Source organism: Gossypium hirsutum, chromosome D03, assembly GCF_007990345.1.
Source record: "Gossypium hirsutum isolate 1008001.06 chromosome D03, Gossypium_hirsutum_v2.1, whole genome shotgun sequence".
Classification (NCBI taxonomy): Eukaryota; Viridiplantae; Streptophyta; class Magnoliopsida; order Malvales; family Malvaceae; genus Gossypium; species Gossypium hirsutum.
The window spans coordinates 50,314,275-50,331,388 of NC_053439.1; the positions used below are offsets into that span (position 1 = coordinate 50,314,275).

The window sequence follows — 17,114 nt, forward strand, 5'->3', positions numbered from 1 at the left end:
TTGAGCTTATGAAAGAGTGGAAAGGTTTCAGTTATGCAATTTCTTATGAAAAGATTTGTTATGTGATACGCCCGTATGAACCCTGCACCTAATTCGGAAATAAATTAAAAAAATTTAAAATCTATATATATATTTAGGATTCTACGAAAAATTCCCTATGATTCCGATTTAATCTCAGTAGGTTCCTAATAAATGTTTTGGGCTTCGAGAGCCCAATAGAGGGACGTTATGATTATTTTCAGAATATGAATAACAAATGATTTAGAATTATTGAAAATGTTCAGTAAACTCCGGTAATGTCTCGTGCCCTATTCCGACAACGGATACGAGTAGGGGGTGTTACATTTTAGATTACCTACTAATACAAGTTCTCTTCTTGCATTAGGATCTAAACACATTATGCAACTTAGTATTAATTAAACATTAAGTAATTAATAAACCAATATTTGCTTATATTTTTCTTTGTGTGCAAGAATCTGTTGAGGACAAATACAAATGATATTAATATGTATGATAGAATTTTATTCAAACCAATCTACTCGAAAAATTATAAATAAAAATGATGAATCAACTACACTTAGGGCTTTGGATCTTAATAATCTCTTACATGTTTTAGTAAGGTAGATGAGTCATATTTCACATTATCATACCTTCTACATGTTTCTCAAAACTCCTAACCACCAAAACCTTTGTAAACGAATCCGTAATGTTGTCTTCAAATGCGACTACATCCACTATTTCGTTAGTTAGCACCTCTAGGATAATGTGATATTTCCAACTATTGTGTTTTGTTAGTTTATGACTTGTTGCTTTCTTAGTATTAGCTATTACTGCATTGTTATTGTAATACAACGTAATAGCTTTCTCCATAACGGAATGACTTTGAGATGAGTAAGAAAATTCCAAACCTAAACTACTTTTTTGTGGCCTCAGAAGCAGTCACATATTCGGCCTCCATAGTGGAGTCAACGGTACAACTTTACTTGACACTTTTCCACACTCACTGTCTAGGGTTTAGGGTTTAGAAGTCAAAATTTGTATATCGGATAGAAGTTAAATCTCCAACTGAATATATAAGCAAATTTGTAGAGATGACAAAGTTGAGTGTCAAATGTAAAATTTTAACTAAAATTCGGGAAATTTCTGTTATTATGATATTTTTGTTAAAATATAAAAAAATTTGGATACGTTTTCTTGAAAACCAGATCTCCCCATTTCACCATCGCTCTCCATTTACCTTCATTTGATTTACTTTCTATTTCAATGTCCGTTAATCAAATTCGAACTGAGATTCGAAACTCTCTTTTGATTCAAATGTCGGTTATTCTTAGATGAATTTTCCGTATCCATTGCCAATTCGAAGCAAAAAATTGAAGTTTATTTTTACCAAGTTGAGAAACGCGGTGATCTTTCATGGCATCTTCAAGCAAAGCCAATCTAGCTGAGCAAGATGAAGGAGAGGAAGCAGAGGAAGTGCGTTATTCATAGTTTCACTTTCGTTTTTTCCTGCTTTCGTTTTTTCCTGCCTTAGTGTTCATAGTTTCGTGGCTAGAAAATTAGAAAGCGATTTTAATTCCTTTTCTTCGTAAAAAAAGGTAAAGTTTATATTGGATATTTGTGCAGATTGAACACTTCAATGATTTCACTCTGGCTTCTTCATGGGAAAGGTGTTTGATAATATAACAATTTCAACACTTCATCCTGCTTTATAAATGTGATATTACTGATTATCGAATTTTAGGTTCATATCTGAAATAGAGGCTACCTGTCGGCAGTGGTTAGCTGATGGTCCAAAGCGTTTGCTGGTACGCCTGCTTCAAAAAACTTGTTTTATTCAAAATGTTTATAGTTTGTGCTATTTGGGTTCTAGAGAAAAGAATAAGGAATGCTGGTTAAGGTTCTATTTCCTAGGACATGATCACATTAAATAATAGCAGACTTCATCTGTAATTTTGATGTAGGAAAAGGGAGCAGTTCATCTGGACTCATCTGATAACATATATAAGGTCAAATCTGAGTTAAAAAATGCTGCAAAAATCTATTCCATGGAGTACTACTTTGAAATCAGCGGTAATGGTACTTTTGGAGAAAAGATATTATCTCTTAATGATTTACCAATCTTAGTATCGTGTTTTGAGCTTATGTTTCTTTGCTTGTGTTTTGATTGGCACAGGCAAAATTGCTCACTGGAATTGCACTTTGCATGATTTGCAGCTTTGCTTTGGAGTAAAAGAATTCTTGGTATGCTCGTGTCTCATGCTGTCTCTTCCTTCTTTTCAATAGTTTTCTTGACAATAATATTTTTCAGATTTATATAATGCTATCCTATGCTTTCTTTACCTTTGGACTAACACGTGCCATCAACAGGTGATTTCACCTCAAAGTGCCAGCGGTGTGGTACTTGATGCGCCAGAGGCAACCAAGCTTCTAAGTGCAGTTTCAATTGCTTTAGCAAATTGTTCAAGGTTAGGATTCTGACTGTAATTGGTGCCATGAAATACATTATAGCATGGAATCCTCTTCGATCTTCTAGTTTTTATCAGTAGCAACATATGGTGTTATTAACTTTTAAACATTCTTTTAACACTTTGGCTTATTATTTTTCCCTCATAAATGTTGTCAGAAACAGTTTATATTAGTGTTGTAATTAATACTTTTACTCTAGGTGTATCTGTTTCATTAAATATTAATTTAGATTCTGAAATTTTTGTATACATTTTGGTACTGCAGTCTGTGGCCAGCTTTTGTCCCTGTCCATGACCCTTCAAGAAAAGCCTTTATTGGAATACAAAACATGGGAACAATTTTTATGAGACGGTTTGAGGCAGATCGTATTGGTAGCCAGGTTCCTATAAAGTTCATGCATCTGGAAGGATTGTATGAGTTGTTTGTTTCTAAGTTTGTAAGTTCATTTTTTTTTATTAAAAGCCTGCAGATTCTTCTAAGCTTACGAACTATAGGGTTTGTTTAGTTTTTAATATTTAACATGGGTTTATTATTATTACTTGACAGTAAGATGATATCAGATCTTCTAAACTAGCATTTTGCTAATTTTCTCAATTGATAAAGCTGAAATTTTGTTTAATGTTGGTCTTGATCATGATGCTCAAAGTATCCTTTCCCATTGTTTGTGCAAGTTTTGCTTCAGATTTGTAATATTTTTGCATTCACATTGACTATACCCTTAGAGGTAGTACTAATTGATCATCTATTTTTGAAGGCTTACTGCATGTCAGACCATTCAATGCATCTTTTCAGAGTACATCTTTTAATGAAACTCACCTATCAAACACTCCCAAATGATGAGGACAATTACGATGATATCCAAGAGGCTGATACCGAAAGTGCCAAATCTGAAACAAGTCCAGGCTGTGATAATCCCAATAGGAAGCATTGGGATGATGATTGCCCTTGGAATGAGTGGTATTCCGCTGAAGATCCAGTAATGGGTAAGCTTATGTTTGTTATAACTTTTTTTATTCGGAGAACGGATATGGACATTTGCCTCCTAGAGGAATTGCAAATTTTCTGAGCTGGTGCAAGCTCTGAGGGTCTGCTTTTTCTTTGTTCAATTGCTGGCGGGCAATGTTTGATGGATTCTCTGCATGTAGGATTTGATTTAGTGGTCACTTGGTCAGAAAAGGTGGTTGAAAGCTCCTTGGAAATGGCTGAAATGGAAAATGCTTCACCCCACGAAGCTGAGAAGTGGATCTTAGCTCCAAATTTGTACCCCAATCTGTAAGGAGTTTATGCCATGGATTCTCCTTTTATTCTGAACTATTAGGATTGATCCTTCTGAAAATACCTTTGTATGTTTATGGTCCCTTTGTTTCATTAATTTCTTTATATCTTTGTTACGTGATACATCTGATTACACTGATTTTTATATGAAGTGATAGTTCAAAAGGAGACAGAATTGGATTTGCTTCCCAGTTGCATCTTTTGGTTAATGCATTGGAGATGTCATTTGAAGCTCCATTTATAGAGGATTTTGTGTCAGGTCTCGATGGCTTTATCTGAATCTCTGCTTATGTATTATGGAGACCATTGAGATATGGAAAATTTATTTTAAATTTTATAACTGCTGCATTTATTTCTTGCAGTTGAAAATCCTGGTTCAGACAATTTGGAGTCTACTATGGTTATACCGCCACCTACCGTCCTTGACCGTGTGCTTAAAGATCTCTTTCTTGAGGGTAATTTTTACCATTCTATTAAACACTTTGATGTGTTATGCCTCTGAGAATCTCTATAATGCTTTCCCAGTTTCTCTCTCTCTGTCTACACACACACACACACACACGCATATATTATATGTTCTTATTTAAAGTCTTGATGCTTACTGCTCTGGTTTGCTGCTTAAGTTACCATCTCCATTGTAGTATCTTTTACTAAAAGTAAACAAATATCTTTTTGTCCTGAAAGGAAAATTCTCTCTTTGGTCATGAGAGGTTAAGGTGAGTATGTGTGAAGCTGTGTCAGATTCAGTTGGTTTGGCTTATGTGCTTAAGTAGCTTCTTGTTTAGAAGATTTTTCATTGAGTTTTAGGCCTTACTATTTAACTTTACATCTTGCTCTGTGTATTAATCTTCTGTTTTGACATATGACTCAACAGAGAACTTCTTGTTTAGTGTTCTGCTGTTCCTTTCTAATTTCATATAACAGATCCCCAGTTACCTGATTTTGCTAAAGATGAACATAAGAGTTCTCGAGCTATTAAAGGAGCACCTGTTGAGTCTCTTTTTGCGCAGTTTTGTTTACACTCGCTATGGTTTGGCAATTGTAACATACGTGGTATGTATGAAAATCATGCATGATAAGTTGTCTTGAGATAATTTATCTGTAGTTGACCTTGAAGCATTTTTTTTTTTGCTGAATAATGGTTATGGTTCTTGTCTCTTTAGCCATTTCTGTGCTCTGGATAGAGTTTGTTCGAGAAATTCGCTGGCATTGGGAAGAGTCACAGCCATTGCCTAAAATTCCAGCCAATGGTTCAATTGACCTAGCAACTTGTTTGATCAACCAGAAGCTACAAATGGTAATAAATTCTAATGACTTGGACAACTTTTGAATTTGTTCCTGTGAAGTCAGTTAATATTGGTGGAAATCAAGGACTTTTAATAAAACTGACCTTACTGTTTCAAGTTTTTATTATTGGCTTCTCTTTCTGGCTGGATGATGCTTATTAGTTATTGTCTCCTTCCTGTTTTGATTCCTTTCGCTTACATTCTTTTATACTGTTAACTCTAAGGCTTTTCATCATACTCTATGATCTTGTGCCCTAAATTCAATTTATTAAAGTTGGAAGGAGAAAAGGAATACAAATAAAGCTGTATTTGCCATGCAATTATCTCATGAACCCTTAGCAATTTTCTGAATTATCACCACTGCTGTAACTTATCTGCTAACCGTTCTAGTTCAAATCCGTTCAGCCATAACATTTTTTGTGGTAAAATGATTTTCTTAATCCTGAGAGTCTTCAATTACATTGAATGGGTACAAACGGTTCTGTTATTTAAGGATCTATACTGTAGTCTAAGCTTAGATCTAAAGACTGAGAAGCACAGCACAGAGACACTGTGTGGTATGACATGACACATGGTGACAAATGAGTTACTTGAAAATTTCAAACGGGTACACCAATGCACAATAATAAAAAAATATTTTTTATAGAATAATGTACACTAAAAATATAAAATTGATGCTTTCAAATCAAATATTAGCATGAAAATAGCTTTCTATTTCTTTTAAAAGCTTTGATTTTAAAAGCATGAACCTATAATACCCATTAGGACCAAATAGCTCAAATTCCAAACCCAGAATGCTCTAAATCATCATATTCTAAACTACTCAACAAGAGAAACCTCCATACTTGTCTCATCGTTTTCCTCTTTGTCTACTCTCTTTCATTCTCAGTCCTCATAACACATTTGCATAACTCTTTCCTGCATTTAACTCTCTATTCTTGTAATTTCTCTCTACATCTTCTTTTCCTTTATGGATTTCAAGCATTTAAGTTCCTTAGGATATAGGCTTTTGCTCATTGTTAATTCTGTATTGGAGAAAAAAATGCCAAGAAAAAAAATCGTGTGACCAACATGTCTTGACGTTGTCCAATTTTATTTTATTGACATGTCCTCGCATGTATATGTATTCTGCTGTGTCAGAGCCTTCTCCAACAATTGGAAACTCCCCTGCAATGAGTGTTCTTTCATCATAACCGATACAAGATTACCTTGATTGCATTATGTTGTCAAGAACTTGTCTATTCCTAAGACAAAGTTAGACCAACAAAAGGTTGAACACTTCAATCAAGCAGACAAACCTATTGCCCTTAAAAAGATATTTGTTCTTCTCATAACCCCCATCTAATTTACAATCTTATGAGTTATCACCGATTAGCACCCTCATATTATGCCTTCACCTTGTCTTTATCCAATGTGCCCATTCCTAAGATGAGTTAGATCAGTAAAAGAATTACCCGGTTAAGCAACTGAAGTAACGATTGATGATTTTTGTCTCGAAGCCTGATACTGTAAATACTCATCATAATCTAATCCAGACAACATGACAGATTTGGCACCTTGAGTATTAGCAGTGGGAAGAGGAAGAATCCCATCTCCTTGAGCTTGGGCCACATGAGCAGTGGGCCAATTATTACGAGAGGGTTGACCATGAAGAGCCCAACATGTATCATGTGTATGGCTATTTTTATCACAATACGTGCAATGAAGCCAAGATCCTGTGCCTCTTCCTTTACGATTACCTCCTTGTTGACTAGTTTTCTGTGTTGCTAGCACAAAGGATTCTCCCTCAACTTGGTTTGGGTTGGAGGAGATTCAAAGTAACCGAGCCGTCACATCATCAAGAGTGGGAATGATTGGGCTAGCAAGGATTTGATCTCAGACTGAAGCTAAGTCAGTTCGCAGTCCTATCAAAGCAAGCACCATAAAAAATGTCCCGCTGCTACTCTTGTTCAGTAACACTTTCAGAAAAAGGCATAAGAACATTAAACTTGCTTTTCAAGGTTTCAACCTGACCCAAATAGCTTGACATATCCTATTGATTCTGCTAGAGATTAACAAGATCTGAGGCAATCTTATAAATTCGCTGAATATAATTAGTGTATAAATTCTTGGCCTTAGCCCCACACTTTGTAACATGTTTTACAAGATTGAAACAAAATGAGCAGCTTTGGCTCAAGAGAATGCCATGACAGACTACATAATTGAGCATCAAGTCTAGCCCAGGTATCTTTATCCTATTCATCGATCTAGTTAGCTTCTTTTTTCCAAGTGGTCCTTGAAACCTTCTCCCATAAACCAGAGTTCAACCGAAGCCACCCGTGACACATAGTTACTGCTACCTTGAAGTTTGACGGTGGTAATTTCAAGGGAACTAGGCAGTGAAGAGAATAAAGGTTTATAGACTCAATATTGAAGAGAGTCAAGGAAAAATACCAATGGGTGGAAATAGTAGGTCAATAACACCACTGTGGTCGGGAGAGGAGTGTCCACCTTTAGGGAAGACTCGCGGTGTCGAACAGTGGCCAGAGAAGGTCTAATGCATGCTCACTCGTCATCACGTGGGAGGGGCAAAAAAAGGGTGGTGGTGTTTGTGGCTCACACGCATGCTTTTTGGTGACTGGCTTTCGGCTGAAGGGTCAACGGACGGTGGGTATTTCAATGGGAGGGGTAGTGAGACTTTATTGGCTTTGATACCATGTAAATTTGAGTGAGAGAGAAGAAGAAGAAGTGAGAAGAGGCTGCTGTTACACCTAACTGTTTGACTGTAATAGCCTTGAGAAAATGGTAAAAGAAGAGGACAAATAGAGTGAAAGGAAGAGAGGTTAATTCTAAATGTATTTCTTGCATATGTACATTATGTTACATAACCTATTTACAAAGAAGGAAAGTTTAATATATGATACGCCTAACTTTATGCAAGTAAATCCCTAGAATCATGACACAATAATTCCCTAAGATTACTATCACAACAGGTTCTAATAGGCTCTAGTGCCTGAAGCATCTTATCTTATTCTGTAATCAGTTCTTTTTAATATTTTCACTGTTTCTTTTTCCTTAAAGCAATATGATGGCCAATTAATCGTTTAACTTTGTCTTTTTTCTGGTCAGCTTGCAATATGCATTGGGAAGAAGCGTGAACTAAATGAAGAATTTGAAGACTGTATTGGAACTAAAGATAATGCATCTGCAAATATGGAGGTCATCGCCACCTTTTGTCTTGTCTTGGTTCCTCTACTGCTTCCCGTGCTTTTTGTAACTGATAGTGAGCAAGGCGAGGTAGAAGGCACAAAAAGGGGCCTAGCCCTTATTTTCTTCTGCTTTCAACCCTCTCTTTCTCATGATATCTATTCAACTTGTTCCCTTATGGACTTAGTTCTTTATCTTGTCTTTCGCTTGAAGTCTTCATTTGACAGAAAATGCAGGAAGTAAATAAAGTTGGAGATGAGTCTTCTAGTTTTCATGCTCAGAGTCAAGCCTTTGATGAGAAACGTGACAGGTGAACTAAGCATGTGAGAGTTCTTTGGTTTCTTTATAAAAGTTGCCATCCTTAACGGCTTTTCCAAATCCTTATATTCTCTGCTCTTTCTCTTGCTACTTTTCCAGAGATATTAATTTTTTTTTGGCCTCTACTAGAACCATTTTAATTTATCCTTATGATGACACCTACTAAAGAGTTAGTAAGATTGAGATACCTACTGTTTATAAGCCATAATAAGATATGGTTTAAAGTTTAGGTGATGTAATAAGAAAAAGGTTTACTGTCTTCTGAAAATGTAGGTTACATAATTATGAAATAGTTGGCTTTGTAGTACTGAAAGTTGTGATTGGGAAGAATGAGTGAGCTAGCAACTATGATATCAATGATGAATTTTTGCACCTTGTTGCATAACTAAGTGGTCCATTTAAATGATGTTGTGGTGAGATGCTCACTACACTTTAATTCAACTTTGTCCATTACGTTTATTCTAGCAGATAGTGAGCTGGGTTCATCACATGGCTAGAATTTAGCTGTGGGGCCTGAGTTCGAATGTTAATTAGTAAGTCATTCTAGACTTTTAAAGATCCAATGAAAATGAGAGAATAGATCTATCAATTCATGATTAATAAAGGTGTGCAATATGTTACTGCATCCTTTACTTTGGACTAGAATTGTATAAAAATATGATGAGAACCTTTATTTATTATTATTGTTTTTTGCAGTCTCTTGACTCCCGAAGGTTTTAATGGATCTAAAACAGTTGAATCAAAGTTCAGTGCAAATGCTCAAGATGTGCATTCTGCTGATAAAAGCACTTTGGATTCTATTAGGAGAGGTTCAGCTGGTCCTGTGGGATCTATGAAGCTTCTGAAATTGTGTCAGAGCTTGCATGCTCCTTTTACGCAGGTTTCTTTTATATCTGTGAATTACTGATATATATTGTAAATTTCTCACTGAACAATATCCTACTAGGTATAATTGACATAGCAGTTGTCTTTTTCTTTGAATCATCACAGAGTGCACCACTCATGACAGAAGACATGCATGAAGAACGACTCCATGCTATTGAGACCTTTGGTTTTTCATGTGTAAGCCTAAAGTGTTTGCAAGTTATTTTTCTATGAGTGTCATTCTGCTAACTTTTTGTTGCAACGGACCAGCCATTAATCTTAATCATATCACATTGGAGTCTAATGTTTTGCACATGAAATTAGTCAAGGCATCCATCTTGTTTCACATACCTCTTAATGGTTGAAAGACTTAGTCATTGGAGATCAGTTTAGACTTAGTTGTTTATGACCCTAAAACATCTATTCTAATTAAGTGGAAGGAGAAGTTGATATTATGCTTGACAAACTACCAGGTTGAGCATCCAAATTGGTTTCAGTAGGGACATTTTCTTTGATGTGTTCCCTCTAGCTTATTTCCAAACATATTACTTCTCTCAAGCTCAAATAAGATTTAATGTGACCTAAGGTTTGCAATAATGTGGATCACTATAACATTCACTCAAAATTGATACTAGCAGCTTCCTTAAATTTACACTGTAGTAACAAAGGTCCAATGGTGTTTATTTCATGTGCTAAATATTTAAAATTGACAAGTTGGCTTTCGTTTGCAACACTTCACCTAGCAAATTAATAGCATAAATCCCTTCATTATATAGTGGTTAATGGATGCTTTATGGTTTGCTTTTTTGGTGCTATTGGAATCTTGAATTTTATTTGTTTTGCTTATCAGCGTTTGCAATATGTTTACCTTTATACCTTTATCCTTTCCATGTTTCATTTATTGTGATGGATATTAGGTTATAGGACTCGTTGTATTTCATGCTGCCTTGAATAATTTTATCATTTAGTGGCTTAGGTAGTTGTTTACTATTTGATTACAGAACTTTTCTGCGCAGTTGGAGAGAGAGACATTATCTTCAGGTAATTACTATGGTTAAGCGGTCTTCCTCTTCAGTGTAGATTTTGTTATGTTATGCTGTAAGTCATCAGATATTGCCACTAGTACATGTGGTTTCAAGCGATCACTATATTCATTTCATATAGAACCATGCATTTAATGTGGAGTTGGGAAACTGAACTGCAATAAAACTTTTTGACATGGAGCTAAAGAAACTGTTGAATTGTTGGCACAAGTAGTCATGTTTAAAGGCAGAAGCATGTTGAATTATGTCTTAGGTTGTTCTGATAAGGCTGATAAAAAAGACCAACTCTCTCTGCATTTTGAAATCCTTCTGGGAGTATGTTTGGTTGTTGCTATTTTCCTACGTGGAACTTTTAGTCCCAATTCATCAGTTTTGTAGTTTACTACGTGTTTTGTATATATATATATATATAAAGGTAACTTACTGAGTGTGATCAGATTTTGGATTTTTTTTATAAAAAAAAAAGGTTTTTGATCCAATCAATTGCCAAGGAGATTGATTCTTCAATTGCCTTCTGAATTAGCTAAAGTTATTTATGTATGAAAGTAAATAGGATAGAAACAGTAATGTTCAGACTTATATGGCATTAGCTGTTAAATGGTCTCTTTATTCTCAATTTGACCTTATTTCAGCTTTCTCTAATAAGTTTGACGTTTAAGTTTCAAATACTTCCTTAATGTAATCTGCTCCATGTTTGTTTACACATCTTTACTGATAATTCTTTGTATTTTGAAAGACATGTCAGCTTTTAAAGCTGCAAATCCTGGTGCTGTTTTCGAAGATTTTATCCGGTGGTATTCACCTAGAGATTGGGAGAATGACGAAAGTGAGGCAAAAGGTCCATCCACAGATCTTACAGAGGGTATGAATGTTGACTGGCCTCCTCAAGGAAGGCTTTCACGGCGGATGTCTGAAAGTGGGAACTTTTGGCGAAAGATTTGGGATGAGGCTCCTATTTTGCCAGCTTCTGAGCAGAAACCACTACTGGATCCAAACCGAGAAGGAGAGAAGGTCAGGTTGAACATGGAAGAATGAACATCTTTTCTCATCTTTATTTCTGCTTGTTGCATAGAAGGTTTCTCCATTGATTTTATAAGAATTCAAGCTATCTTTTGCCTATAGAGGTGGAGCCCCCAAGGGCAGATCATTATTATTCAAATGCCATTGTTTTTGTGCTTATTTTGAGAATTTATATTTAACCTTGTCCAACTGTGATTTTAGGGATTTAGTGCCAATGTTTCATTTACTTGGGCATTCTTAAATGATTTCAAATTAAGAATTTGATTTTAGATTTTATAGTAAACTAAGATAAAAATATTTTTATTTTGGTTATAACTGGGGTTGAATAGTTCTTTGACGATTACAGCTTTACCTTTTATGGCTTCTTAAATCTGCAGATCCTTCATTACCTGGAAACTATGCAACCCCATCAGTTGCTTGAGCAAATGGTCTGTACTGCATTCAGGGCGTCAGCTGACACTCTAAACCAAACAAATTATGGAAGCTTGAAGGAGATGGACACGAAAATGGACCAACTGTACCTTACTATGGCATCTACGTTAAGGCCTTTGCAAGGTATTGTTCATCATTCTAAGAAGTTTATTCTTCTTTGAAATTGAGGTCATTTAAATTTCAAGTTCTTTTGTAATGTTGCAGTGAACCTATTATCTAACACCAGTGACACTATTGAAGACCTCCAACGGCTTTGTGTTGTCTTTGAACATGTCGAGAAGTTGTTAATACTTGCAGCTTCCCTTCATCGTAGATTTAGACAAGTGCCACAAATCTCGGAAGCCATTTTCAGTAACTACTACAACTTTTACCTTCCAACCATGGGAATTGGCTTAGCTGATGTAGATACTCAGAAGGTAAATAGCCTCTATGCCCTGAATCTCCGCTGCTTTAGCATTCTAGCAGATTAATCCCTCTTTTTTTCATGGGTATTAGTGAATCAATGTTCTAAAAGGACTAATTTCAGTGGACTATTCTGTTAGAAAGTCCCTTTGATTTCAGTTTCATGCTTTTGAATAAAATTGAAATGAAAAAGGGTCCATTTTACTTGATGTCCCCAGACTATGACCTAGATTTTAAAATGTTCTAATTGAATTCTCAAAGTATCAGTATCATATGAAGCCAATCCTTTTATCAATCTAGTCGACAGCTTGGCTGTTAAATGCCAACTTGGATCTAATGTTACATGTTGATCAAATTTTAAACATATGTACCTACTACATTGACAGTTTGGATGTAATATGTAAAGAAACAGTGTCATTAAAATTTATGAGGGCTTTTTTTAACATGCTAGATCCAAGCTGTCTAAGTGGTAGGTTCTTACATACTTAAAATTTGATCCAATTTCTTTAAATATGTTTCACATCAAATCCAAGCTAGTGTTTAACACCCAAGTTGGCGAAATGATATAATTGATATGATATTGATACTTTGAAGAATCAATTAGAATGCTTTAAAGTTTGGGAACTAATTTAGGATATGGACTATAGTTTGGGACATCTGGTGCAATTAACCTGATGAAAAAAGTCGCAAATATTCAGCAATTTAGTAGTTTTCTACTACATACTGTTTGGAATTTGGAATTAACTTGAATTTAATTCCAGTTTGCTTTTTCTTAATTTAAAATTTGCCCACCCCTTAGAAACTTCGCTGCAATTGTCTTGAGTTTAAATTCTCTGCAAACATTTATGTTGCTTAGGAATTTGACATGAAGCTGCAACTAAGTCAGAATGAGAGACAAGTTGTGTCAAATATGTTCACGCCACCAACTGCTAATCAGTCATGGAGAAAAGTTTTAAGCATGGGCAATCATCTGAACGGCCATGAACCAATCCTCAGGGAGATCATCTTCTCAATGCACGATAATGCCAGTGACAATCACTACGCAAGCAGCAGCCCCAGGGATTATCAACAGGATACAGAAACATATCGGATGTATACATGCGGAACCTCGAATGATCTTCGGGTAGCACTTTCTATTATCTCATATGATTAAAATTCCTTTTCAAATAATATATATACTATAAATTGATCTATTGTTTTTGTTTCGTTAGGGTCTACTTTCACCCCTTAGAATGTTAGCAATTGAATGTCACTGACCATAGGATATATTGCCTGGCATAGTAGGCTATTTCTTTTGCTTTGGAAGGTATACATACGTTTGTATAGGCAGTGCATCTCTAGAATTTAGATGAAATAAAAGGGAAAAATTTGCTGTCAGTCCTTATACTTCCGATGAAGTTTAATATTTAGTCCATATAGTTAAAAAATGTAAAAACACTCAGAGGAAAAATTCTGTTATATTGCTACTGCTTTAGTTTACAGCTTTATAAAGAGAAAAATAATCATTTTAAAGGAAATAAATCCTAATCCCTAAGAATCAGTAATTGATATCCTAATTTCCTAAGAATCAGTAACTGAGATTAGTTTCTATTTACAAGAGATCACAACAGATTTCTATCCTTAATTATAGGGATTCCAATACCATCAGATTTCTATCCTTAATTATAGGGATTCCAACACTCCCCCTCAAGTTGGAGTGTAGATGTTAATCAAACCCAGCTTGCCACTAAGTTCTTCAAACATGTTTCTGTTCAAACTTTTGGTTAACATGTCTGCAACTTGTTGTCTAGTAGGTAGGTAGATGATGCATACTTCTCCTGAGTGTACTTTTTCTTTTATAAAGTGACGATCTATTTCCACATGTTTGGTCCGATCATGATGCACAGGATTATGTGCTATGCTGACAGCAGCCTGGTTGTCACAGTACATCTTCATAGGTCTGGTAAAAGGCACTTTTAGTTCTCCCATAAGTCTTTGTATCCAAACTCCTTCGCATATACCATGAGATAGTGCTCGATACTCTGCCTCTGCACTGCTGCGTGCTACCACAGATTGTTTTTTGCTCCTCCACGTCACGAGATTACCCCAAACATAACTACAATAGCCGCTTGTAGAGCGTCTATCATTAACAGAACCTGCCCAGTCTGCATCAGTGTAGACTTCCACGCTTCGGTTGATAGTTTTCTTGAAGTACAGGCCTTTACCAGGAGTTCCTTTTAGGTATCTTAGTATTCTATATGCAGCTTCCAGGTGCTTCTCCCTCGGGGCATGCATATACTGGCTAATAACACTCACACTGAAGGCTATGTCTGGACGGGTGTGAGATAGGTAGATGAGCCTTCCTACTAGACGTTGATATCTCCCCCTGTCGATTTCTTTCCATAGGATACAAACCGAGAAATAGGATGTTGAGTGCAGCTCCTTGTACCCTTTCGAACTGCAATTGGAAGATAGATGGATGGTGACGGAGGTGGGACTTCTGCTTCAGAACAGTCCTCGGTTGGAGATGTAATTGGCACTGCTGTATCAGTTTCAGGAGAACGATTCCGTCGGGAGTAAACCTGTATTTGCTGTTTTCCTTGACCAAGTGGCTGTTGTACTTCGGTGTAGGTATTGTCGTTGGGAAGGACGGTGTTAAATTCTTGCTGTATAGGGGAAACAACTAAATCTGGGATAGTAGTAGTAGGATCAGGCGGTATACTGAGGAGAGTATTAAGGGTCTCATCTTCATTAAAAATCTCCCCCTGAAGATGAGATGCTGCAAAGTATGGTTCATTTTCAAAGAAGGTAACATCTCGAGAGACAAACATTCGGCGCAATGTTGGTGAGTAACACTTATAGCCTTTTTGTGTATGGGAATATCCAATGAAGATACAGGTGTGGGCTCGAGGATCAAGTTTGGATTGATTTGGTTGATGGTTATGGACAAAAGCTTTACAGCCGAATATTTTGGCTGGAAGATTAGGGACATGAAATAGAGGGAAGGCCTTTAAAAGAGTATTTAGAGGTGTTTGGAAATTGAGGATCTTTGATGGCATTCGGTTTATGAGATAGCAGGCAGTAAGGACAGCTTCTCCCCACAAGTATTTTGGAACATTCATAGTGAACATTATGGCTCGAGCCACATCAAGAAGATGACGATTTTTCCTCTCAAAGATCCCGTTTTGTTGAGGAGTGTCAGGACAAGAGCTTTGGTGTATAATGCCTTGGTCAGAAAGGTATGGACTTAAGACAGAGTTGAAGTATTCTCTCCCATTGTCAGTACGGAGGGTACAAGGAGCTGCACTCAACATCCTATTTCTCGGTTTGTATCCTATGGAAATTTATCTAAGTCTTACAAAGCTTTTGTGACTAATGTTGATTCTGTAAAAATTCCAAAAAATATAGAAGAGGCTCTTGAATCAGCTGAGTGGAGACAAGCCGTGATGGAAGAAATGAAGGCCCTCAAAAACAATGAAACATGGGAAGTCTCGGATCTGCCTAAAGGGAAAAAAACCGTAGGGTGCAAATGGATTTTCACTACGAAATTTAAACCCGATGGCCGTATTGACCGATACAAAGCTCGACTTGTGGCTAAGGGATTCACCCAAACTTATGGTCTCGACTACAACGAGACGTTTGCACCGGTTGCCAAGCTAAACACCGTTCGGGTCCTGCTATCTCTTGCTGCCAACCTTGATTGGCACTTGACACAATTGGATGTAAAAAATGCTTTTCTCAACGGGGAATTAAATGAGGAGGTGTATATGGATTTCCCACCAGGGTTTGAAGAAAACAAGGACCAAGTGTGTAAGTTGAAGAAGTCCTTGTATGGGCTGAAACAATCTCCACGAGCGTGGTTCAGCCGATTTGCAAAAGCTATGACTAGCAGAAATTACATTCAAGGACAGGCAGACCACACCATGTTCTACAAGCACTCGGAAGAGGGTAAATGCTGCATCCTTATCGTTTATGTTGACGATATAATAATAACAGGAAATGACTCGAGCGAAATTTTGAGATTGAAAGAATTTCTTGGTACAGAGTTTGAACTTAAAGACTTGGGGAGTCTTAAATATTTTCTTGGTATGGAGGTAGCAAGGTCGAAAAAAGGTATCTTCATTTCCCAAAGGAAATATGTTCTTGATCTACTGTCGGAAGTTGGTTTGATGGGCAGCAAACCAGCCGAAACTCCTATGGAGTTTAACCTCAAATTGGGAACTAATGAGGATGGAGAAGAAATCGACAGGGGGAGATATCAACGTCTAGTAGGAAGGCTCATCTACCTATCTCACACCCGTCCAGACATAGCCTTCTTGATGTACCCTAATTTGCCACGACCACGAATCACCATAAGAACCGATTGAGACCATTGCAAGAAGTTCTTCCCATTTAGCCGATGATTGGTGATTATAAGGGAGGAATTAATTTCACCTTGAGTGATTCCCTGATTGATATTCTGAGTTATTTGTGATGTCTTAGTTTCAGAGAAATTCTCATTGATATCACCCATTGGAGGACTAAACCACAAAAATTTTTAGTAAGGGAATTTAGAGAAAAAAAATAGGATCGAATGAATCCTATAGCCCTGATGCCATGTAAAAACTCTCAGAGAAAAAATTCTGTTATATTGCTACTGGTTTAGTTTACAGCTTTATAAAGAGAAAAACAATCATTTTAAAGGAAATAAATCCTAATCCCTAAGAATCAGTAATTGATATCCTAATTTCCTAAGAATCAGTAACTGAGATTAGTTTCTATTTACAAGAGATCACAACAGATTTTTATCCTTAATTATAGGGATTCCAATACCATCAGATTTCTATCCTTAATTATAGGGATT

At 36.3% G+C, this 17,114-nt stretch overlaps 1 protein-coding gene across 14 annotated transcripts; it reads left to right on the forward strand.

Moving 5' to 3' along the window:
* Window positions 1-1,161: 1,161 nt before the first annotated feature.
* On the forward strand, window positions 1,162-13,669 carry LOC107927128 (rab3 GTPase-activating protein catalytic subunit). 14 transcript variants are annotated; one of them, XM_041090423.1, is made up of 23 exons: window positions 1,162-1,473; window positions 1,624-1,667; window positions 1,742-1,805; window positions 1,962-2,070; window positions 2,174-2,241; window positions 2,368-2,465; window positions 2,731-2,902; window positions 3,221-3,449; window positions 3,612-3,738; window positions 3,894-4,000; window positions 4,104-4,196; window positions 4,666-4,794; window positions 4,905-5,038; window positions 8,136-8,303; window positions 8,441-8,523; window positions 9,228-9,411; window positions 9,522-9,593; window positions 10,397-10,436; window positions 11,175-11,449; window positions 11,836-12,013; window positions 12,095-12,306; window positions 13,149-13,415; window positions 13,504-13,669. In XM_041090423.1, the coding sequence occupies exons 1-23, from the start codon at window positions 1,414-1,416 to the stop codon at window positions 13,546-13,548; spliced, it is 2,958 nt and encodes a 985-aa protein (XP_040946357.1). In that variant the 5' UTR covers window positions 1,162-1,413; the 3' UTR covers window positions 13,549-13,669. The 14 variants fall into 14 exon arrangements, with proteins under 14 accessions (XP_040946357.1, XP_040946359.1, XP_040946361.1 ...); XM_041090425.1 differs by having other exon boundaries at window positions 10,412-10,436; XM_041090427.1 differs by having other exon boundaries at window positions 8,136-8,225.
* The last annotated feature ends 3,445 nt before the right edge of the window (window positions 13,670-17,114 follow it).